Consider the following 25,402-nt stretch of genomic DNA (forward strand, 5'->3'; position numbering starts at 1 on the left):
GGAATTAATGGAACCCCTACCTTTAACTCTCATGAACACTCACACACATACTCACACACAGAATTTTAGCAGTGACATAGGGCAAAAGACACTTGAGATCCCTGGAAATAGACACATAAAAAGGTTGGTTCTCAGCTCTGTTTGATACATTTTTTCAAAAGATATGACCTTGGATAAGGGTAAGAATTCTAACATAAGCAGGGAGATGAGGTTGAGTGGAATGCCACATCTTTTAAACAAAAACATTATTTAAATTAAGATCATAGACTATTTTTTTATCTTCATTTTATTGAGATATATTCACATACCACGCAGTCATACAAAACAAATCGTACTTTCGATTGTTCACAGTACCATTACATAGTTGTACATTCATCACCTAAATCAATCCCTGACACCTTCATTAGCACACACAAAAAAATAACAAGAATAATAATTAGAGTGAAAAAGAGCAATTGAAATAAAAAAGAACACTGGGTACCTTTGTCTGTTTGTTTCCTTCCCCTATTTTTCTACTCATCCATCCATAAACTAGACAAAGTGGAGTGTGGTCCTTATGGCTTTCCCAATCCCATTGTCACCCCTCATAAGCTACATTTTTATACAACTGTCTTCGAGATGCATGGGTTCTGGGTTGTAGTTTGATAGTTTCAGGTATCCACCACCAGCTACCCCAATTCTTTAGAACCTAAAAAGGGTTGTCTAAAGTGTGCGTAAGAGTGCCCACCAGAGTGACCTCTCGGCTCCTTTTGGAATCTCTCTGCTACTGAAGCTTATTTCATTTCCTTTCACATCCCCCTTTTGGTCAAGAAGATGTTCTCCGTCCCACGATGCCAGGTCTACATTCCTCCCCGGGAGTCATATTCCATGTTGCCACGGAGATTCACTCCCCTGGGTGTCTGATCCCACGTAGGGGGGAGGGCAGTGATTTCACCTTTCAAGTTGGCTTAGCCAGAGAGAGAGGGCCACATCTGAGCAACAAAGAGGCATTCGGGAGGAGGCTGTTAGGCACAACCATAGGGAAGCCTAGCCTCTCCTTTGCAGCAACCGTCTTCCCAAGGGTAAAACCTATGGTAGAGGGCTCAACCGATCAAACCACCAGTCCCCTATGTCTGTGGTCATGTTAGCAACCATCGAGGTGGGGTAGGCGAATACCCCTGCATTCTCCACAGGCTCCTCAAGGGGGCACTACATCTTTTTTTCCTTGTTTTTCTTTTTTTTTTTTTTTAACTTTCCCTTCTTTTTTAAATCAACTGAAGATCATAGACTATTAATATCCAAAAATTCACCCCAAACTGGTAATGCTCTCTTGAATTTCATTCTACATTCTAACTTGTGGACAAGGTCTAAGGTGGCTAATAAATCCTAAACGTTATTTTTAGTGCCTACACTGTGGTATTTTATTCCTTGTAGTTAGGTCCTTCAAAGAACAAACTGGATTCACTTTTGTTTCTGAAGGAACCCTAGTAACTCAAGATAATTGTAATATATTTCCTATCTTAATGGCTGTCACATTATGAACCTGTGTTGACAGAACAGATTACACTAATTTTGTACCCAAATGTAAGGTTTGGGTTAAAAATGAGCATTAGCTCTACTAAGCTATTTCCTTTGACATTCAATATCTTAGCTTTGGAAGAAAAAGAAAAGTTTTGTTTGTTTTCTCAAAAAAAAGTTATACTCATTTGTAGATTTAGTAATGGCTAAGGCATAATTGTTTTAAGCTCAACAAATTTGCAGTTGTCTTGTTGTTTTATCAAGTGCATTGATATAATACCAGAGGCATATGCAAAATAGAACTTAAAATTGAAACACTAAATTATATCCATTATTTCTCACTTTAGAAACTCCAGAAACTTATGGGTGACAGATTTGTCAGAAAGTTCCCTTTACCAATTAAAGAAAGGACAACCCAGTCTCTGTTATGAACTGTCATTAGTAATTTAGCAGAGCTAGAAGGCAGTTCAGCTGAGCAGACAGAAAATTAAAACATGGGCAGCTCCTGATTGGAAATTTATTCATAGCAGGTAATGAAATAGCACAGTGAGAATCTCTGGTACTACTCAGAGTGAGAGCTTTAATTCTGATAACTTTGACAATGGCATTTGAATCAGATATTATAAATGGTGACAGATTGTGAAATATAGATAGGATTAAAATGAACATCAACAACCTATCTCTATGACATTGATCCTAAATAAGATCAATTTTTTTCCAACAGTACATATAATAATTTGAAAATTATGACAAAAATTTTCAAAGAAGAGGCTTGGACCTTAAGCAAACCATGTACCATTTTTATGTTTATATGACAATGGATTTTAATATTAATCAACATATCAAAGTAAGGGATGAAAAATACCTTTATACTTCACAGTATAAGTTGTAGTTTCTGATTTCCTCTGGATAAGGAACAACCCCAAATTGTAGGCAGAGTAGCTCTCATTTGGGGAGGGTGAAAGTGATCATATACTTGGGTTTGCATGTGTTTATATAAATGTAACTGATACTCAATATGTACACACACACACAACGAAATGAAGTGTGTTATGTACATTTATCAATAATAATAATTTATATTTTGGATTTTCTGTGACCTTTTCATAGTTTCTAATTATTTATAATGGCATTATTACTTTTATAATGAAAAATATATTTTTAAATAATTACCTATTTCAGCCATAACTCTCTACCACACAAATATGACTAAGGGAAATAACAATATTTCCACAAAGATGTGTACTTCAGTGTATCTCTTTTGAATTAGGGGAGTAGCATATTAATTTTGTGTGGTCAAAACTTGTTAGATTTTGTAAATTTAAAACATAGCCTAAAATTATTTAATGTTTATCCCATTAAAAGATGGGGGTTTATAACCCCCTCCCTTGAATACATGACTTTGACGAACCAATAGCTTATGGCAGAGAAGGTGCTAGGCCAGTTGCCAGACCCAGACCGTAAGAAAATGGAAGCCTGCACTTCCTGTCCTTTGAGACTCAATCCTGGAGCCGTGCTCTCAATACATAGGTATTGAGAAAATAATCCAAGGAATTCTGGAATCCTTAGTATTTCAAATATTTAAAAACCTACTTATTAAAGAAGTATTGGCTTCAATTAGGTTATATATACTGGCTTTGTGAGATTTTATACAAATTATTTAATGATATCATAACCAATGGTATAAACTTATATAGAGAATACTAATTCTATAAAAATTAGAAAATTTAGATGTTGGTCACATGGAGTAACATGTAGATTAAAAGAAATCCATTTTAAATGGGACTATATTTACAGAGAACTAAGTCTATATGACACAGTACAGACAAAAACAAAAATTAGTGATAAAATAATGATAAAACTATACTATACATTATTTACCAAAAGTAAGCACCTGAGAAAGAGAAATAGTTAAGTAAAGAAAGAAACAAACTATCAATGAACTATCAAATGTTAAGTACGCCTCAAGTTCTGTAATGAAAATATTCTTGAAAAAAATTATGTATGACCCCTTTTCCTTAGAAAATTGTATAACTTTAAATACATTTTGAGAGCTCATGTATAGAAAAATACACTACAAGAAATGTTTTATCAAATGAAAGAATTGTTTTATAACACGAAAATCTATCCACTTAATGTATTTCTTTTTAAGGCATAGTTCTACAAAAGAATTGTTTCAAAACATAAAACTCCAAACATTTTAAAGTATGTCTTTTGTAGGGCAGAGTTCTATAGACTGTTCAACTCTCATTCATCCAGATCTGAACCAGAGCGCTCAATTACTTCTATTTCTAGTTCACATTCTACTTTTATAAGATTTAATAGTTTAATGAGGGTGGCTATATCACAGCATTAGCACAGGCTCTGTCCACTTCACTTGTTATAAATCCATAGTATAATAAAATAAATGTTCAAAAAGGTGACACAAACACAAAAATAACTTTATAGAGGGAAATGAGATAGCCCCAAAACTCCGACTCCTCATAAAATAAAAAAAACATGAGAACCAACATGTTTAATCGATATGAACCAATGAGAGTAATGCTAGACCTGGAACTGTGCCACCTGCTTCCTCACCTTGTATACTTTCTCACATATTATGCTGCCTCATCTGCCATGAGTGATTCCTACATGGCTATGAAATATAAAATAATGTACAATATTAAAGAAAGAATGAAGCAAATTTTTTTTCCACATAAAAGTCATCTAATTTACACTGAAAAATTGGAATTCTTCATTTTATAAAATATTTGCTGAACCATTCTTCAACAATGTGAGTGTGCTGGTTGGAATCTGTTATGTACCCCATAAAAGACTCTGTTCTTTTAAAATCCAATCTTGTGGGGGCAGACCTATTGTGGGATCTTTTGATGTGACCCACCCAATTGTTGGTGGGACCTTTTGATTAGATTATTTCCATGGAGATATGACCCCACGTATTCAAGGTGGGTCTTAATTAGTTTACTGGAGTCCTTAAGAGAGCCAACACAGACTGAGACACTTGGAGAGAAAACATCAAGACATTTTGGAGACAGCTGTTGAAACCAGAACTAGGAGAGAAGCTAAGAGATGAAATCCAGAGTTTGCCCTGAAGAAGCTGAGAGGACCCCCAGATGCTTAGAGAGAAATGCCCAGGGAAAAACAAACAAGGATGCACAGGACTGAGAAAGAGAAACTAAGACAGAAGAACACAGACATTTTGGAGAAAGAGATTTTGGAAACAGAACCCAGGAGAAGAAGGACCAGCAGACATCGCCATGTGCCTTCCCATGTGACACAGGAATCCAGATGCCACTGCCTTGCTACAAAGAAGGTGTTGTCCTATTGAAGCCTTAACTGGGACATTTTCATGGCCTAGAACTATAAATTTGTGAACTAATAAACCCTCAATGTAAAATCCAATGCATTTCTGGTATTTTGCATTCCAGCAGCTTTTGCAAACCAAAACAATGAGTTTTTCAGGCATGTGTATGTTTATGTATGTATGATGTGAAATCCAAAAGAAAACTAAGTGTTTCAAATGCATTTAATGTAAAAGTTAACTAGCCATTATTTGATATCCTGCTACATTTTATATGCCTAACAAAGTATTTTCATTATATTGGCACATCATAAATGTGTATGTGATAGTATTTTCAATTTTAAAAATATTTGCCATATGATACTATTTGCATTAAATCATCTAAAAACAATCTTCTATTTATATGGAAAAAGAGGTCAAAAATGTGTTTAATCTTGAAAAATCAATTTAAAGCTAAGTCTTAGTTTACTTATCTGTAAGAAGGACATAACAATAGTACCTACTGTGTGTAAGCAGAGTCACTGTCCAGGTTAAATGAGAAAAAATATGCATCTAATACATTGAATATACTTGATACTATATTCAACACATATTATACTAATAAAATGTTAACTATCATTATATGTATAAATTAATAATTTAGCTGCAATTAAAACATAGTAATATATCAAAATAGTGAAAGGTGAAGTATGATCTAAAATACAGCTTACTTAAATGCTGTGCATTTCTCTATTAAAATGAGATCTTGCTATGGTTAAACTGATCTGTTTACAATTCAATATCTTTAGATATTAAAAATAATACACATTAACACTTTTAAACGGCAAGATAACCAATATATTTTAACTGGCTCAAAATTTATAATTCTTAAATTTAGTATAAATTATCACAAATATATGACTACAAAAAAGAAGCTAAATTCTATAATTATGTTAAATATTCATCATAAGATTTAAAACATCAAATTAAGAATACTTGGTGCCAGCAAAAAAAAGTATGCCTACAATTACTTTATTAAAATATCTTGAAATTAAACTTATATAAGAAAACATTCCCATAATACATGTACCTACCTGGAGTAGTCAAACAATCTACTATCCCAGAGATCATGCCTCCCTCTAGGTCCAGAATGAAAATAACAGGAATCTGTCCCATCAAACATATTCAATCCGTCTTCTGAATTTTTTGAAGCATGGCTATGTACCACATCTAAGAGGACGGTAATGCCCATTGAATGAGCTGTGTCAACCAGTTCTTTTAGCTCTTCTGGTGTTCCATAACGGCTAAAGGTACAGAATACAGGAAAGAAAAGATGACATCATATTTAAAATAAATCACCATTCATTTATTGTGCATCAACTGCTTTACCAGCACAGTACTAGATACTTTAAACATACAAATGTAGTATGATTTTATCCTCATATAGAAGCCAAACTTACATAACATTTTTTATTGGGCAAAATTAAAAGCATTCAATTAAAAAATAATAATTTAAATTGGGCCATTAAATGTAGACATAATATCCCAACCAAATCTGCTTTCTCTCCTCTGGAGCTTTTTATTACCTTCTCCATGCATAGCTAGAATGGTGAGCATGGTGGTTCCTGCTCACATACTTTGAGTATGCATAGTTGGGAAGGAGGGTGCATGGCTCTTAGATGTTTCTTTGAATGTATATTCATGCTTTGATTTAGGTCATTCCTCCTTCAATCACCCCCAAGGCAGAATGTCCTTAGGAACCAGTGGGCAAAGAGAATGTGCCCAAGCAGAAAGGTGGGTAGCTCACATGCATATATGTATATGTTAAAAGCAGTTTTCTAGTCAGCATAAAATAGAAAACAAAAAGTATTCCCTAGAAAAGGCCTTTCTTAACCTACATGAAATCTCTATATTAGTCTTCCATAGCATCAACTTTCATCCTTTACATTATCATTCTTGTGACTGTTTACTGTCTCTTTTCCTCATTAGACAATATGCTCCTTGAGGGTAGGGTCTGTGACCATGTGGTTCCTCATGACCTAGTACAGCTTTTGGTATATAGCAGATCTCTTGATAGTCAGCTCCATATGGGCACTAAGAGCTACCTTTTAAAAATGCAAAAATATTCACACTATTCTCTAATTAAAATCATACTTGATCTCCCATTGTCCTAGGGTGAAGACCACTGTCCTTATCGTGGCCTACTGTATTGCCTAATCTGGCTCCTTCCAATAACTTTACACCCTTATCTTATGACACTCTAGCATACCAATTCCTCCCCTTATCCCAGTCATCTAGCTTTTGTCTACTCATTGAGCAGCAAATTCCAAGATGCTAACGTTCCATTCATTTGTTCGTCAAATATATTTATTGAGCTACCTAACAGGTGCCATGCAATCTCTTATGGTCTGGGCATACAGAACAGAACAAAATAGATATCACTCCCCCTATGGGGAGACAACAAATAAATAAGCAAAATATGGGAATGGTAAATGACAATATGTGCTCTAAAGAGAAATGAAGCAAAACTTGGTGAGAGAGATGGGTTTGTTATTTTAAATAGGATCATCAGTAAAAGTTTCATGGAGAAGGCAATATTTGAGAAAAAAACATGAAATAAGGAACAATTTGTGACTATCTAAGGATAAATGTGTTCAGAGAGAAAGCAATGGCATGAGCAAGGGTACTGAGTCAGACATGAAATTGGAGTGTTTGAAGAATAGCAAATATGCCTTTGTAGCTAGAGTAGAATGGTCAAGAGAGAAAAAGATGAACCCAGAGATTCAGCTAAGGTGCAGATCACATGGGGCCTTATGGACTAATGTAAGGACTTTGGCTTTCATTCTGAAAGAGACAGGGAATCATTAGACACTTCTGAACAAGAGAGTGATATGACCTGACTTCCATTTTAAAATGATAACTCTGGTTACTGTGTAGAAAATAGTCTGTGTGTCAGTGGAAGGAGTATTGGGCAAGGGGAAAGAGAACAAGAGGACACAGAGCAACTAATTAAAGAGCTATTGAAATGAGCTAGGTAAGAGATAAAGGCAACTGGGGCCAAGGTGGTAGCAATAAAGGCAGGTGAAATGGACACATTTGGGACATATCCCAACGTCAAATAGGACTGTCTGAATTTCAGACAAGAAAGAGGCTTAATTTTGGGGAAGAGAGGGCAGGACAAGAGACTTGAATTTGGGAGTTGGCATATAGAGCATATTTAAGCCATAAGAATGAATGAGTCGTGATGAGAAACCTAATGAACTTAATATAGATACAGAGGGGAATGAAACCAAGGACTGAGCACTGGGAGGTCCAATATTTAGTGGGTCAGAAAGACGAAAAGGAGATAAAAAAGAAGCAACAGGTGAGGTGGAAAAAAGGGCAAGAACAAGAAAGTATGATATTCTGGAGGCCAAAAAAGAAAAAAGTTCCAAGAAGGTGGGAATAAGCAATTGTGTGAAATGCTGTTGTTAGTTCAATCAAGAGGAAAGCTAAGAACTGACCATCAGATTTAGTAATGTGAAAGTCATCAGTACCCTTAACAAGAGCAATTTCAGCGAAGAGGTGGAAAGCCTCCTCAGAATGGGTTCAAGAAAGAACAAGAGTGGAGAAACTAGAGACAGTAAGTACAGACAACTTACTCAAGGAGAACTACTGTAAAGAGAGAAAGGTAAATGGGTCGGTATCGTTTCCATTTGTTTAACATGCTATCTAACTATTCCCCATTTGACCCCTTCCCCTAGTAAACTCTTAACCATGTTTTAGATTTCAGTTTAAATATCAGTCCAGATCTGACCTAAACTACTTGAGATATTTGATTCCATGCTCTCATATCACTGTCATTTTCTTCTTAGTTTTTATTATAAGTAAAAATTATGCATGATTGATTTCTATGTCACCACAGTCTAAGCTCCATGAGGCAGTGCAATGTGGGAATTGTTCATCATGGTATTTCTAAGCATCTAAGCATGTAGCTAAAACTCAGAGGGATACAAGTACTGGAGAAAATGTGAAGGGAGGGATGTACCTATTCACTGTTGCTGGGGAAGTGGAATGGTGTAACCCATCTGGAGAGCAGTGTGGCGGTTCCATAAGAAACTAAGCATGGGGTTGCCATAGGTCCTGCAACCCCATTACTGGGTATATACTTGGAAAAACTGAGAGAAGGGATATGAATGGACATTTGCACACTGGTGTTTATGGTGGCAGTATTCACAATTTGCAAAGGATGGAGGTGGCCTAAAGGTACATCAACTAATGAACAGAATGGTAAACTGTGCTGTATGCATACGATGGAATACTGAGTGGCTGCAAGAAGGAATGAAGCTGTGAGGCATAAAACCAGGTAAATGGAACTTGAGGACAGTGTTTTGAGTGAAAAAGCCAGAAATTAAAAGAAAAACATTATAACACCTCACTAATGTGTACTAACTGTAATGTGCAAACTCTGAGAACTGAATCAGAGCATAGGTTATCGGGGGAATGCTTATTACAGAAGTCCCTAGATTGCAAGTTCTGACAGCAGTCACATCTATTCCTGATTTGTAATGGTAATCTCTAAATTCTGAGATGCTGAGCTCTTTGTGTATAACCTGGTTGGTCCCTGGAACTTCAGGTACCTGTGTGACACCCGAGACTCATAGCTAGAGTTTGGCAGCTATGAAAGTCAGTATTACCCCATACAGCAACTGTAAAAGAAGCTGAAAAAGAGATCAGACTTCAATTAGAGATATTAATGAAGCTGATCTGGTTAGGACTAAGGCAAATCAGACTAAAGGGTAAAGGACTATATTGACAGTGTTTTAAAACTTCAACTTCTGTATGAGACTAAAAGAAGAGATGTCTAGAAAATAGCTAGAAGGAAATACCTGGCAGTGTTGAAATCCAATCCAGTATCCTTGATTCTTTAAGATGACTATATAACTATACAGCTTACACAGTGTAACTATGTGATTGTGAAAACCTTATGGCTCACACTCCCTTTATCCACTATATGTAAAGATGAGTAAAGAAATGGGGACAAAAATTAAATGAATAATGGGGGGAAGGGTGGATGGATGTTGCAGGTATTCTTTTTTACTTTTATTTTTATTCTTATTTTTATTTTTTTGGAGTAATGACAATGTTCAAAAAATGACGGCGGTGATGAATGCACAACTATATGATGGCACTGTGAACAACTGATTGTATACTTTGTATGATTGTATGGTATGTGAATATACCTCAATAAAATTGAATAATAAACTCAATAAATATTTCAGTGAGTGAATGAATGTGTATTGTTAGTGAGTTAGTGCTGGGGGTGGGGGCAGAAGGGTGTTGGTGGGCCCTATGTGTATGTGTACTTCAATGAGTCCATGTTTGAATTTGTTAGAACGATTTTGTTGAAATCTATAGCCAATGGCCTTGCTAATGTAGCTCAGTTGATTACTTCCAAGTTAACTGTTCCTCGTGGACATAGAGGTCAGCAGCATCTCCAGTTGCCTAAGAATCCTTGTTACCTTTCTGTCCAGAGAAGCACATTCTTTGGATTTCAGCCTGGGAGGAAGATCAGTCACTCTGTGCACTGTGTATGTCCTACCTCCTGAGGGCCTCCTCAATCACCTTTCTACAAGAGTCAATCTCTTTCCAGAAAAGCTCAGGCAATAATGACTTCCAGAGGACATGATTTTCTGAGGAAAGCTTGGACTTCCAAGCATGTGATGATTGCTGGATATCCTTTATAAGAAATCTCATTTCACGGCAAGCAACATTAAATCAAGGCTGTTGAATGAATTGACAAGGGCCTGGAGGCAACTTCTCCTTATGTGTCTAAAGCTAAGGCCAACTTATCTACATATGACTCAAGTAAAAGTTAACTTGTCTGCACATCTTGAAACCACCCACATTTGCCTAAGACAAGTTATCTGTGAGACAGACAAGTTATCTGTGAGACAGACAAGTTATCTGAGACCCTCCAAGCTTGCACAACTGCTAGGATGTTCTGACATTTTTTTGAAACTGGGTCTTGATTTCCCCAAAACCAGGACTTTTATTGAGGGTAACTAAGCTTTGTTAGTTAGCATTCCATCATCCTCTTATAAGTCTTTTCTTATTGCTTTTTGCTTAACCAATAATATTTTTCTTGTGTAACCTTGTTATATTTACTATATAAACTGCCTCTTTCTCAGGGAAAAATGGAGCACTTCTGTCTTAGCAAACAGCATTGCCAAATTTGCAAATTGTCTCCTTTCAATAAATAAACAGTCTCTCTTTTCTAAATTCTTAAAATTTGCCTTTCACTTGACAGGGCCAACTCCCAAGATTAGATAGGAAGGGAGAATATGACTTTAGTAAAGGAAAGTGCTCAGCTTCAACTCTGTTAACCCTTAAATGGGTTACAAACCAAAGTTTAATAAAAGAATAAACTTTTTTTTTTAACTTTACGTTCAAAATAAAAATGGATATAATGAGTCTTTCATTTTACCTTGAAGCTGCAAAGAAGCTTGTTATCTGGTAACCAAAACTGGCATAGTAAGCATGCTCCATGATCGCCATCATCTGGATACAGTTGTATCCTATTTAAACAAAGGTCAAATACAGATTAAAAGGCACACTTTAAAAATTAGTATAGACAATAAATATAGCATCCTTGTTCTGAAGACAAGTTAAATTTGATATATAACCTGGAAGGTTTAATCTTTTTAAAAAGTCCTACTTTAATACCTTTGGCTTGTCTGACCTTCTAACACAAAATTGGATAGTTTCTTGAGAGTTATACTCTGGACTAGCTATTTGAAGTGTCTTCATTTAAACAAGCAATAAATGATATGCAAACTACTCTTAATTTGGCTTTAGAATATTAACGATGACAATCTGCATATGCTAAACTTCAGTTGCACTTTTAATATTCATACTGAAAATTATGAAAACTAAATGAAAGTAATTGATTGCATGCCATATACATTTTATTCTACCATTTTCTTAACATTTCAGTCATTTCCCATTATTTTGCCACTTATAAAATCACTCCAAAGTTGCAGTGCATGCACACACACTCACACATATACATATCACGTTCCTTTCTCTATCTGAAAATGTTTTGTTTGAATGTCAAATGAAGTGAGTCAGAAAGATATGTATTGTATTAGCAAATCCATAACTTAAAAGCATTTACTAAGGTATATTTAATTTAAGGAAATAAAAATCAGAGATGAAGAAACTTTGGGTTTTGAAAAAAACTAACAAAATCAGATTTTTCTTCTTCAAACTGTAAGTTGATAAAATTTTCAGTGTGATTTTATTGCTTTGACGTTAACATACCTAAAACATACATTGAAAATATTTCTTACTCTGTTCTCAAAGTCAAGTTCATGTCAATAAAAGCTTTACAATTTTCTTACGGCTTATACAAGTTCATATTCAGTACCATTTAATTTAAATATACCTATACTTGTAAACAGTTTCGCAAAAAAAGTGTGAAATTAATTTCAATTTTCTTGGCTGATATCTTGTACATATGTCAACATCTCATTACTATTGGAACAGTTAAAATTTTACATTCAGAATTAGGGATTTATAAATATAAAAGACTGCATAAACTTCTCCACTATTTCACAATCTACTCAGAAGTTATGACTATTGGGTATTTTTAGTGTAAAAATAACAAAATTAACTCTAACAGGTCTGATAGTGATATATACATAAACTGTTTATTAACATAAATGAATTTATGTATACTTTGTAACATTAAATATGTTCTGGAGTTTGTAGTTTATTTCTCTACTATGTAATAAATACTATTCTTATGCTTAAACCTCAGGTTACAATGTTTAATATTAATTATTATGGAATTTATCCTTTATAGCTTCATTTATATTCTGAGCACTGGGTTAGGCAAATCAGATATAAAGATGAAGAAGAATCCTTATTTTGCCCAACCTTCTGCAAGACTAGGTCGTAAACAATTCATTACCATATAATAAGATAGAACATCTCAAATATAACAATTTAACATAAAAAGTATTATATATAAATAATATTAAATAGTACATATATTTAATTAATTCTGATTTATGGAATCTAACCTCACAATCACAAATAATTAAGATCCATATGTAACCGAAGACTTCATGAGTTACAAACTTTTCCTTTAGTCAAAATTTGGACTGCCTACCAGACGCAGCATAATTAAATCTGCTTTTATCCTCCTGCCGAGCCACTAGAGTAGGTGCTAATATGTTGTGAAATTATTAAAAAAAATAGTAACCATAAAAAGAAAAATAAAAGATTTAAAGCAATAATTCAGTAGTACATTATTCAATCTCCTGGTTATTTCCACGAAGACAAGGTCTGTATCATTATAGCTCGATATATAAACTCCTAGCCCAATGTGTCTCACACAGAGAATGTGTCATAAATACTTGTTAAATAAGTTATCCAGACAGGAGCTAGTAATATAACATTACTATAAAAGTTATATATATATATATATACACATACACAATGGCTCTGATGCAAAATGAGTTCCAGACACCTTACAAATCCTTACAAATGTAATATTTCTTCCCTAAAAGACTAGAATGAACAAACTATAATCAATGACCACTTAAATTGTTAGAAGTTCACTACTATAGAAAAGTAATTATGCTGACATATTTATCTACAATTTTGGAAGACATCAGTTCACATTACTTCAAATTGAAACTGGAATAATATTAATCTTGAATTTTACACTCTATCTTATTCCATTTCTCTTTTTTATGCTACCACTATTACAGGACAATTTAAGAAACCTAAAATGAAATGTATTTCTATTACATATTTAATCTCTTAACACAAAAAAATGAGACACTTGTAATTAACTTTTCTAATAGGAGAACAGACTCATTAAAACTTTATCTGAATAAAAATCACAGTTATTACTTACCAAGGTCTTTAATTCTTGGTAGTACATTGCGTGTAAAATGTTTATAAGAAGCTACTTTTCCTTCATGGGAAGATATTCCTACATGAGATTCATAAATTCTTACACTTCTTGGCTTCTTTGGTCTGGAATGCTTAAGCTACAGAGTATAAAATTACATATACAATTAGACCAGGAATGAAGGTGTGACACTAATTGATCAAGCATGCTAAATGTAATGGTAAATCAACCCAAACACTTGGAATTATGTTTGGATGTAAAAGGCATTGGCTGCATTAATTAAATTTTCTTTTGGGAAAAAATCCATTTTTAGGATCTTGTTAATGGACCTATTTTAAAAGAGGAATCATGCATTGGCTTAATACTGTATGCCTTAACATTGAGTGAAGATACTTTCTGAGTTGAAGTCTTAGAGAAAATGTAAGAGCCGTGAAATGCATACAAAGTTATGAAATACAAAGCATTTCTCAACAAGCCCCAATTAACTTGAAGGACAGAAAAGTGAATTTAAAGACACAAACAACTCTTGTCAATAATACAACCTTAAACTTTACCTTAATTAATACATTTATTTAGTGGGCTTCCCTATTCCTTTTTCCTAAGGACACTGATTCTTTCAGCTTCAAATCCATTACCGTGAGAAATATTACATCACTGTAATATTATATCCTTGATGAATCAAAAGTAGTGGTTAAAAAAAATCAGTACTCCTTCTAGTCAGCATGTAGAGATTTAGTTATTAGTTGTTTTTGCCTAAACTTAGAAGCTTCAAACAAAACAAAAATTCACATCTACATTTTATTGGCTACAGATGATGTATTCTTATATATGTATAATGTAACAGGAACACTGTGATTTAAAATATAAAACTAGCAGTGAAGAGAGAAGTTGAACCTTACTATAAAAGTTATAAAAGTAAAAATTAATTTTCCTAGAAATATTGAAACATGCATTGGTTTAAAGATCTGTTGTTCTCACTTTATATGGGTGTTCTGGATCCCAGTGTATCCAATCATAATTCACATTATCACCTTCACGAGTCACATACTTCGCCCAAGGTGAAATACGATACAAGATCTCTCCACTTTTACTAGTAATAACTACCTGAAAAGAGAATAATATGTTATTGTTTTAAAATACTTCCAAAACTCTAAGATAATAAATAACAGCTCTAAGCACTGTTACTAACAGGAAATGGTGGAATGATCTTAAGAATCTAAACTACCTTCCAGAGGTGTGACTTTAAAGAAGATACTTAAATTCTGTGAATCTTCCTTTCCTCATCTGCTCTAATATATGATCCTTAATGTTACTTCCATTTAACTATTTTATGATTCCCTGACAATTTTCATCATTGCAAATCAACCATTAGCATGGTTAATTAAAATAAACAGATAGTAGACAAAAAAAAAAGTCAAAAATAATATTTGGAATCTACTCTCAATGAATCACAACAGGAAGAAATAATCCCACCCTATTTTTTTTTTAAAATGAGGATGAGTTGCATTGCCAACTTTTTTTTTCCTTTTCATAGCAATTAGTGATAATGTTTTCAGGAAGCTAAAAGAGAAAAATAGGTTTTGCATTAACACTTTTATTGTGTGCACAAAAACATCCCCCCAACTCTCCTGCACACACATCCTACATTGCATAAATTTTCTATCCCTTCTCAACTTCCTTTATGCCCTATTCCCATTATGCTTTACCACATAAGGAAAATCATTTTCCCATTTAATTATCCATTCCCATATTTGCCAGTAGTATCAAGTATTGTTATCAACAATAAAAACAATAAAAGATGTAAATACAATTTTCTGAATCCACCATCTTACACTTAGTATTAAAGAAAGGAATTTGAATTTATCCAGTATGGTTAGACAACAAAGTGAACTGCATAAACAGAGCTTCTGAGTGACTGAAATTATAGCATTTTTTAATCGTTTTCTTTTTTTAAATTAAACTTTCTAAAGAGGGTACTATAATAAAAAAATGTTCAGATTAGAAGCTATATTATGACCTTGGCATTGAGAGAGAACATGTTCTTTAGTTTCCTTTAATAGAGAAAAGCTCAAGTACTCATAATTTTTGATAATAAAATATTTGTATAATGCTTTGTAGTTTAAAAAGGACTTTCACATTCAATATTTCATTTGATTTTAGAGAATCATTATAATCCAAATATTAAGTGAGGATGGGTTGCCAAAAGTTCCAAAGTCACTGAGTGCCAAAGCCAAAAACCAAACATAAAGCTTTCAAAGCCTCTTAACAGGATTCCACAGCATTTCCTCCAGATGCCAAAAAATAATAAAGATGGTATACAGTGGAAGGCGCAGGTGGTGTTGAAGAGGAATGTCTAAGTTACATGACTTCAATTCTCTCTTTCTCATTCATTATGCCTCCCACTTATTGAAACCGATCATAGTTAGCTGTTGCTATTATTCAAATAATTGTCAAAATAATATGACTCAATAGGAACAACCCATTTCAGGAATATTTTATCCCAAAAAGATATGTTCCCTAAGCCACATGAATTTCTAATCTAATATACACCATTTACATGTTTGAGAAAATGTCCTCTGCTCATTCATCAAACCAGAATAGACTAAGGGTTTATGAAATACCAGAAATAAGCTTATCATGAAAAGCACTCAGTTTCATCCACTCATTTAACCTTTATCTCTCTTGCAAATGACTCTGCAACCCCTCCAAAGCCTGAACATAAACAACATTATTTTCAAAGGTGTCTGTTGCCAGAGAGAATATTTGGATCTTTAAATAAAGAATACGAAGGATAGTCATGCTGAATATAATTTCTCAATCCTCTGAACACTAATTTATCTTGTAAATATAAATTATAATTAATTTATATTTTAGGGGCTAATGAACAGCAATGCATGTTAGAAGAATGTCCACAATGAGTCTTTTGCACTCCTACATATTTTACTGATGTGACAAGAACGAAGGCCCTGACTGCCCTTCACCCAAGCCCTTTTCAAGGTTTGTCTTTGTAGTGAACAACCCTAAATGATAAAATAATATCTCCTTAGAAGACATAGAACAGGCTTGATTACTCCTTGCTATAAAACACTGATTCCCCAAGCTTACTATTCCTCAGCTACAATGCAAGCCCACTGTGTGAGCAGCCTCTATCTGGGCCTCATAGTTTCACTGCTATGGTACTTAAAGGACAAGGGAAATGAATGTGATTATGATATTTATCCTGCTTACTGGGCCAAGAGTAATAAAGTCTTTTGGCTCAGACCCAGGCACCTCTTGTCTCCTTCCAGAATCCATGAAACAGCAACAGATTAGTTTATTAGCTCGTAGGTAGGGTAAAATCAAATCCCAGCTCTGACAATGGATTATGTCCTCCTTCACTGAATGGTTTCAGTCTAATGGGCTTTTTGAAGTCTCATACCTTTTGTTACCAAAAGTTCTGATTCTTCCCTTCCTTAACCGTCATTTTTCACTTTTCTCTGGTGTTAGTGTTGTTTATTGAATTGGAGACTTCCAATTACCCCAATCCCTCCATATTTCTTAGCAACAAATCTGTAGCGTGCACACTTTCCAAGACTTCCTGGCAAGTTAGGTGTGACCATATGACTAAGTTCTCTCCTAAGGAGAATGAAATGGGAACTGATGGCATTTCTAGGTTAGGGTCTTTAGCAGAGTGAGTGAACCTTGTCCACACTCTTTCCTTTCTCTTCCCACTGGCTGGAATGGGGACTAAAACTTCACAGCTTCACAAGTCATATTAAAGATGTGCCCTGTATAGAAATATCTGCAGAACAAAGCTTCCAACCAAATCTGGACTACTTGCCAGTAATCATTATATAAAAGGAAAATAAAATTCTCTATTATTTAGGTCACTAAACACTGGAAGTTTCTTTAGGTCCCTGAATTTTGTAGGCATCTTTATTATAATAGTTTAGGCCTTTTTAACCAATATGTCTGCCTATAGAAGCTACTTCATCACAATTTTCATTTGCTGTTGCTAAAATATTGTTGAAAACCAGCAAGAAGTAGTATAATTGTGGGTAAAAAAATGAAAAAACACTCTGAGAGACATTTCAATTAGTGAAGAATAGAACTTTCTGGATTAGACTTTGTTCACAGAATTTTTTTTTTTTTTGAGGTGCGGTAATTCTTGGATTTTTGCTATGTTCTCTTGAGTTCAGATTCCAGACGAAATATTTTTCAGATGGTGATAAGAATTTAAATATCAGCCTGCTATAGCAAATTATTTTTAAAGCTAGCTTAATTGATCATGCAATGATAATAAGTCTATAAATAGCTAATGGGTTGGAGACACTATCAATTGGATAACTTCATGCAGTTTTAGTTTGAGAATAAAATAATATAAATGTTATGAACTTAAGTTTGGTAACATGCATCAAATTTAAAAAAAAAAAAAAAAATTCCCTAACAACTTAGTAATTCTACTAATAGAAATTTGCCCAATAGAAATAATCAGAGATGTGCCCAAATATCCCTGTCTATTTATGAAACTTCGTGTTACTTCTATTAGTAAAAAATGAATGACAGAATAATATATAGCCATTAAAGAATATACTATTGAATCATATTGAAAGATGCAAGAATATTCTTACAAGTTATAAACAAGAATGCAGAATTCCTTCTCAATTTAAATGCATACAAACTCATAGGCTAAAGGAACTAAAAAGATAGAAAATACATTGACACAGTTATCGCCAGGTAGAGGGATTAATAAGAGTTTTCATTTTCCAGATACACGTTTCTATATTGTTATGAATTTATTTTACATGTATAGCTTCTATACTCAGAAAAAAAGGCAATTTAATAAAAATCACATATAAATCACATATAAATGGATGGTATAATTACAAACACACTTGTATTCCTTGTGCTTCTGAACTATAATGACATTTTCCTAATGTTAAAAAAAGTAAAACTTCGAAAAATACATAAAATCACTTTGAAGAAGTATATTAAAGATACCATGATGACATTTTTATAGAACAAACAGATACTTCTTAATATGACTTTATAGAAATGTTATTAGCTCCTGTTTGAATGAGCCAAATTACCTCCTTGACTTCTAGGAGGTTACCATCAAAAAACATTATTAGATTAAATAAAGAACTGAATAAAATAAACATCTACCTGAGTAAAAGCTAAATTGACTTAGTGAACTGGATGAAGTTAAATTTTATTTAGAAAATGTCACTTAGAACTAAAATTCACAATGTAAGAAACAGTTTTATAAAACAGTGAAAATCTAAAAAATTATATGTGTGTTCATTCATTCTAGGAATATGTTTTGAAACGCTTCTTGCAAAAAACTATCTTCCCCATGGACTGGAAAATTACTGTGAATAGATGCTACTCAGGAAGCCAAAAATTTTGTATAAAAACAGTGGATGTGTTCAGTTGTTTAGAAAAGGCATAGACATTAAATGATTTAATTCAAGTTACATTTTACTACCAAAGCCACAACTACTTGCTAAAAGGAGAAGCTATTCTTTGTAAATGAAATGACAATAAAAATAATATAATTCTTAAAGGGGGTAGAAAAACAATATTGACCAAGATAACTATTTGATAGCGTACAAGTTACCATACATGACCAAAGTCTTTCCTGCACTATGAAGCGGTTACCTCCTCTTCTTTGAATCACCTCTAAACGCTTTCAGATTATATATAAATAACACAACGTATTTAAGAACAAGCATATTATATGCATCCACCAGGCAGATGACATGAATTGCCACAGACTGGAGGCCCCCTAATGTGCTAGCTATCAGCCCTTTAGCTTTTGAGTTATACTGAGGTCTGAAAGTTCCGGGGGTTTGGGGGTATTGGGGCAAAGGGAGTAGTACTGTGAAGAACTCAAGCAGTAGCTATTTAACAACAAATATAAAAAAAAAAAAAAAAAAAAAAAAAAAAAAAAATTTATATTTTAACAATGAGTACATTTAGCAATGAGTACATATAAAGGTTTAAAAATAAAGAATTTCTGATGCCTAAGTTCACATGTCAACTCAGCCAGGTTATAGTGTCCAGTTGTTTGGTCAAGTAAGCACTGGCCTGATTGTTACTGTGAGGATATTTCAAAGATTAAATCATCAGTTAGTTGATTGACTCTATGGCTAATTATATCTACAATCAACTAAAGAGACTGCTATTAGCAATGAGAAAAGTCTTATCCAATCAGTTGAAGTCCTTAAAGGAAGAACTGATGATTTCAACAGATGAAGGAAGAATTTACATCTCTGCTTCAGCCAGCCAGCTTCTCCTGGAGAATTCATCAAAACCTTCATCCGAGTTCCCAGTTTGCAGCCTGGCCTATGGAATTTGGACTTGCCCTTCTCCACAGTTAAGCGAGCCAATTCCTATAATAAATCTCATAATATTTATATAATACACATTCACATATCTCCTGTCAGTTCTGTTTCCCCAGAGAACCCTGACTAATACAGAAGTGATATTGCTAGAAAAAGTAATCAAAAGTTCATAATTAAGTAGCAAAATAAGTGATGCTCCACAGGAGAATGTGATGATTTTACCAATAACCTGAACCCCGAAGGAAAAAGAAATGTGTGCTTTTAGTATTTCCAAGTAACATAGTATAAGCATTTTTTTATAAGCATAAGTAGAATTTATAATTGTTACAACTATAAAACAGTTTAATATAATTTAAAAGTGAAGGACTTAAATCTCATTTTAATTCAACTGAAATTTCACTAATCATCTTTGTGAAAAGAATAACTAGAAAGGATTTATTGGTATAGATTTTATTCACAGCTTTCTTTGTTGGCTGGTTTTTGTTTGTTTGTTTCCTTCTGGGACAGTTTAAGATTCAGTAAGATTATGTAAGAAGTAGGTATCTCTTTGCCATTGTAGTGGGCTGAAAAATGCTCCCCCAACCCAAACAAAGATATCCATATCTTAATCCCTGGAACTTGTAAAATAACTTATACAGCAAAAAAAGGGAGCTACACAGATATGATTAAGTTAAGGATCTTGAGATGGAGAGATTATGCTAGATTATCTGGGTGGGCTCTAAATGCAATCACACTTAATCCCATGCATAAGAGGGAGGCAGAGCAGGATTTTAAAATCTGAGCAGAAGAAAAGAAGGCAATAAGACACGGAGGCAGAGACTGGAATGAGAGGGCCACTAGCCAAGGAATGTCGGCAGCCACCAGAGGCTGGAAGAGGCAAGGAAGTGATTCTCCCTAGAGCTGTGAAAGGGAGTGTGGCCCTGCTGACACCTTGATTTCGGCCCAGTTATACTGATTTCAAACTTGTGTCCTCCCGTACCATGAGAGAGCAAATTTCTGTTATTTTAAGTCACCAAGTTTGGGGTAATTTGTTACAGCACCCATGGAAAACTAATAGAGCCATGAAGAACAACTGCTTTCCTAAAAAGGAAATGACATGTACTTAATTTAGCTAAACATTGTGTCAGAAGAGAGTTAAAGCATACAATTATCATAGTAAGTGGTCTAAACAATACATGTTATCACTTACTAACTTCTTGCCCCAGTGATGGTTAATTTCAAGAGTCAACTTGATTAGGTTATGGTGTCCAATAGTTTGGTCAAGCAAGCACTGACCTGATGGTTGCTGTGAGGGTATTTTGTTGATGGATTTAAATCATTAATCAGTTCACTGCATCTATGGCTGATTACATTTACAATTAAAAAAAAGGAAATTGCCTTCAGCAATGAGATGAGTCTCCTCATCAATCAGTTGGAGGTCTTAAAGGGAGACCTTCTTCAAAAAGAACGTCTATCTCTACATTAGCCAGCCTACTTCTTCTGGGGAATTCAACATAACCTTCACTGTAGTTTCCAACTTGTGATATGACTCTGTGAAATCTGGACTTGCCAATCCCCATGACCATGTGAGCCAATTCCCATAATAAATCTCTTAATATATATATTATATATATATATATATATATATATATATATATATATATACACACACATAAAGATAGATTTCCTGTTGGTTCGGTTTCTCTGGAGAGACCTAATACACTCCCTAGAAGTAGACAAACATGCACTAATATATTTCAATGACCTTCACTAAACAAGATAAACCTCAGTGACAATCCTTAGTAGGAGCAAACTCCTTTAGAGTGAATGTTGCTAAGTTCAATAATCAGTAGGAGAGTCTTCAAAAAGACAATTCGTAATAAACAGCTTTATTGCTATATTCTCCCAACTTATTTTCAGAGATTAAATGAAAAGAACCACTACTTATGATTCACACAAAGTCTCTAAATTTACCATAAGGAAAAGCTAACACAGGTTATTTTTTTCAAAACAATACCTGATATATTTGCTTCATTAAGCAGACTTGAGACTATTTAAATAAATAGATGATCACTTGGCAAAATATAAAATGTTTATTGAAAACATTGCATTCTGAATTTTCAAATTAAAAACATGAAAATCAGAAACATTTTTTGACATTTAAAGGTATTTTTTCATCAAATATTCATTTAATGCCTGTTATGTGTCAGGCACTGTGCTCAGATGAACATCTCTGTCCTCATGGAGCTTACTGTCTTTTACAGGGAGGCAGCAAAACATCTAACTGCAAATAAGAAGGAACTTAGCAGGGTGCTACGATGGATAATAAAGAAAGGAGTGTTTGGATGGAGGATGGTGGGCAAGGCCTGATACTTTGGAAACAAACCCTGACTTGCAACATGAGAAGGTTATTTTATTGCAAACTTTGAGCTTACCTTTAGAGAAGAAAACAAAGATACCATTAAAATTATCAACGTAGTTTTCTATTAAGTCCTTGATGTATAAATGACCACCTTGGTGATAAACCTTTATAAATATATATATAATTGACTAATAAAATTACATAAATCAGGGCTATAAATAAGCTAAAAGTGGCATTTACTTTGCTTATATATTAAGCCCGCTATGAGTACCAAGTATGTAATAACTATGTTATCTTGAAATTTTTTAAATTGTCTCTTAATTTTATCTGGATACTAAACTTCATAAATTTTAAAGCTCTCCATCTTTGTTTCATAATTTGGTTTATAATTTTCAATTAATCAAATGACACTGCACATGATAAGGGCATATAAAATCATCATAAGAAAATTAATTATTACATCTTTGTGATGATGCCCTTTACATCTACAATTTTCAGGGACTGAAAGAGGTGGAAAAGAGATTAAATGATCAGATTAAGACCTTTTGATTTCTTATGTTATGCAATACTAGACATTATATGGGAAAAAAGAAAAGAAGATATTCTTGCTAGTAGCTTAACTAAAGAGAAGATAGAAATCAGCTGACTTTGAAAACAATAACCTATTGATGAATTTTCACTGGCTCACATTATCTTTGTACAGGATTTCTTGTTTTAAAACATGCCATCATTATTCAAGTTTTCTTTTCTTCAATAAGAAAGTATTAACCAGTCCAAGGTTGAATCCAATAAGCACTTGAGTCTGAATAATAGAGGTTTTTTCTAACAAAAATAAAGCTATTACTAAAAAACCTTCCTGAAAAGGAAAGATTAATCATATTAGCCATGAAAAATTAATCTGTAATGTGATACAAACAAGTATCAGAACAAATTATTCCAAACTTTGGAATAAACAACACCAATGTAAAAAACAGTAAAAGACTATTTTGGGGGTATGATACTTATAGCAACTTTGCCTCTAATTTGACACCAATTATATAATTACACAGATATAAACATTTATTTCTGTAATACTTACACATAGGAAGAAGAAATTGCAGAATATTGTCATAAGAAAATAAATGAAGATCACTAACGGCCTCTTCTAAAAGTAGGTCCTTATCTACAATGATTTAGAGAGACAGATGCTTCTGTCCCTATGAAAAGGAAGATTACCCCAAGGCTTACATCTCAGTTCCCCAATTTTCTAGCCTAGTTAAAAAGTATTACAACTGTAATATTTTCAGTCTCTGCCCTTCCACTGAGAAAATCTTTAAAGAAATAAAGAAATAACTAAATAGAACTGATAAAGTGCTTGCTTCATTTCAAGTACATTACCGGAACAAAAATCTTATAAAGTGAGGTCACTATAAAAACACAAAATCCAAAGGGATTATATAAGATTTAGGAAGCAGGCATTGAAAATGATATCCCTTAGCAAGTGAAAATAACTACTCCAAAGTGAAAAGAAGAGGAATAATGCTGAGACGTTGTAATCGGGTAAAGATTGATTAGGTGTCTTACACTAGAAAACAAATGAATTACACATGATATAAAAAAAATATAGGATTTAAACTTCTAAGATATTGAAAGATCAATATAGTAATAAAAGAAAAAAGCTATGAAAAGGCGAAAAATCAGTGAATTTTCATTACTGAAAAAGTGTGCTTCAAAAAGACTCATCCATGTGCAGTCAAGGCTAGAATTCTATTAAGTAAACAGAGTTATAATCTGGTGTAACACCAATAAAAAAATCTAAGAAGTATTTATAGAAGTGCTTGGATGGGGAGGCACCACCATAAGATAAGTTAGAATGCTCTTTGAAATATTTTATTAAGTATAATTTCAAAATTCTATATGGTGATAAATTGAATCAAATGAAGAAAAGTTATGATTCTTAAGCAATTATTCTAAGTGCTATTGAAATAAAGTAAAATATAAAGTGTGAAAAAAGGAAATAATTAAGCACTGAAAAAAATTCTAGAGAAATAACAGAGATTAAGTACAGAATACATCATCCTAAAAAGTAAGACCTTTTGATAAAATATTTATAGTTATATATTTAATACACATGAAGACTAATATCTCCAAGAATGAAGTTAATGACTATAGAATGAAGAATACAGATAATGACAAAAAGAATTCTTCCTGAATATTTAAATAAATTTTGCAAATTAAGGTCTTACAGTATAAATTACAACACTAACACCCTTTTCTCTTTTCTTTCACCAAAGACCCATATTTTGCCAGGTACAAGTTGTATTATGAGAAAATGAACTACAAACAGGCATGTATGAACACTGGAAGGGAAATAAGTATACCTGTCAAATTTTAGAAAGTGATGAAATAGACTGTAGGATAGTAAATAGATAATGTCTACATGTGATGAGTAACTCTAAAAATATCACAGAGATATGGATTTGAATACTTTCTTGTCAACTGATTTTGTCACAACATTCAAAAGGTAGGGACTTATAGAGGATTGTCAAACCTCAAAGGGATGCTTTTTTTAGAGTGGATCACAGCACTGGCAATGGAGACAGAAAGGATGGGAAGGAGCAGCAGTAAATAATAGAAATAGGAGTCTTCGCAAGAGAATCATTTACATCAAATTATTAAACACAGATACCTCCAACTTATAACAAAGAAAGCAGTGGTAAACGAAAGCAAACTTAAGCTTTGAACTCAAAGTGCAAACAGGCCTCTGGAGAAACAGGGGGAAACTTCTGACCAATGAAGTCTGTAAAGCACAGTCAGGGGATTACCCACCTGACTTCTAAGTGAGGCTTGTGCTAGATGCAGTGACCTATAGCTCTTTTCCCAAAGAGGGAAAAAAAGCATCTGTCCATGAGCCTTTTTTTTTCCAATCAGAGTCACACTGAATCATTTGGCTGAAGTTAATACTTTTGGCACATTAGGATGGGAAAAATGAACAAACTGAAGAGTAAGAAAAAAAAAACTGAGGAGGGTTAAACAAAGCTGACATTTAACTACATTTAACTGTGGATCTCAAT

General features: G+C 33.6%; 1 protein-coding gene across 1 annotated transcript in view; it reads right to left on the bottom strand.

The window, feature by feature from the left end:
* Nucleotides 1-25,402, bottom strand: part of GBE1 (1,4-alpha-glucan branching enzyme 1) — a 357,328-nt gene that overhangs the window by 185,619 nt on the left and 146,307 nt on the right. Inside the window, exons 4-7 of the mRNA XM_037833759.1 lie at nucleotides 14,661-14,786; nucleotides 13,686-13,821; nucleotides 11,244-11,334; nucleotides 5,872-6,081 (exon numbers count right to left, since the gene is read on the bottom strand). Of these exons, the coding sequence (XP_037689687.1) occupies nucleotides 5,872-6,081; nucleotides 11,244-11,334; nucleotides 13,686-13,821; nucleotides 14,661-14,786 (563 nt within the window). The remainder of the gene's footprint in view (nucleotides 1-5,871; nucleotides 6,082-11,243; nucleotides 11,335-13,685; nucleotides 13,822-14,660; nucleotides 14,787-25,402) is intronic.

This window comes from Choloepus didactylus, chromosome 1, assembly GCF_015220235.1.
Source record: "Choloepus didactylus isolate mChoDid1 chromosome 1, mChoDid1.pri, whole genome shotgun sequence".
NCBI classification, from domain to species: domain Eukaryota; kingdom Metazoa; phylum Chordata; class Mammalia; order Pilosa; family Megalonychidae; genus Choloepus; species Choloepus didactylus.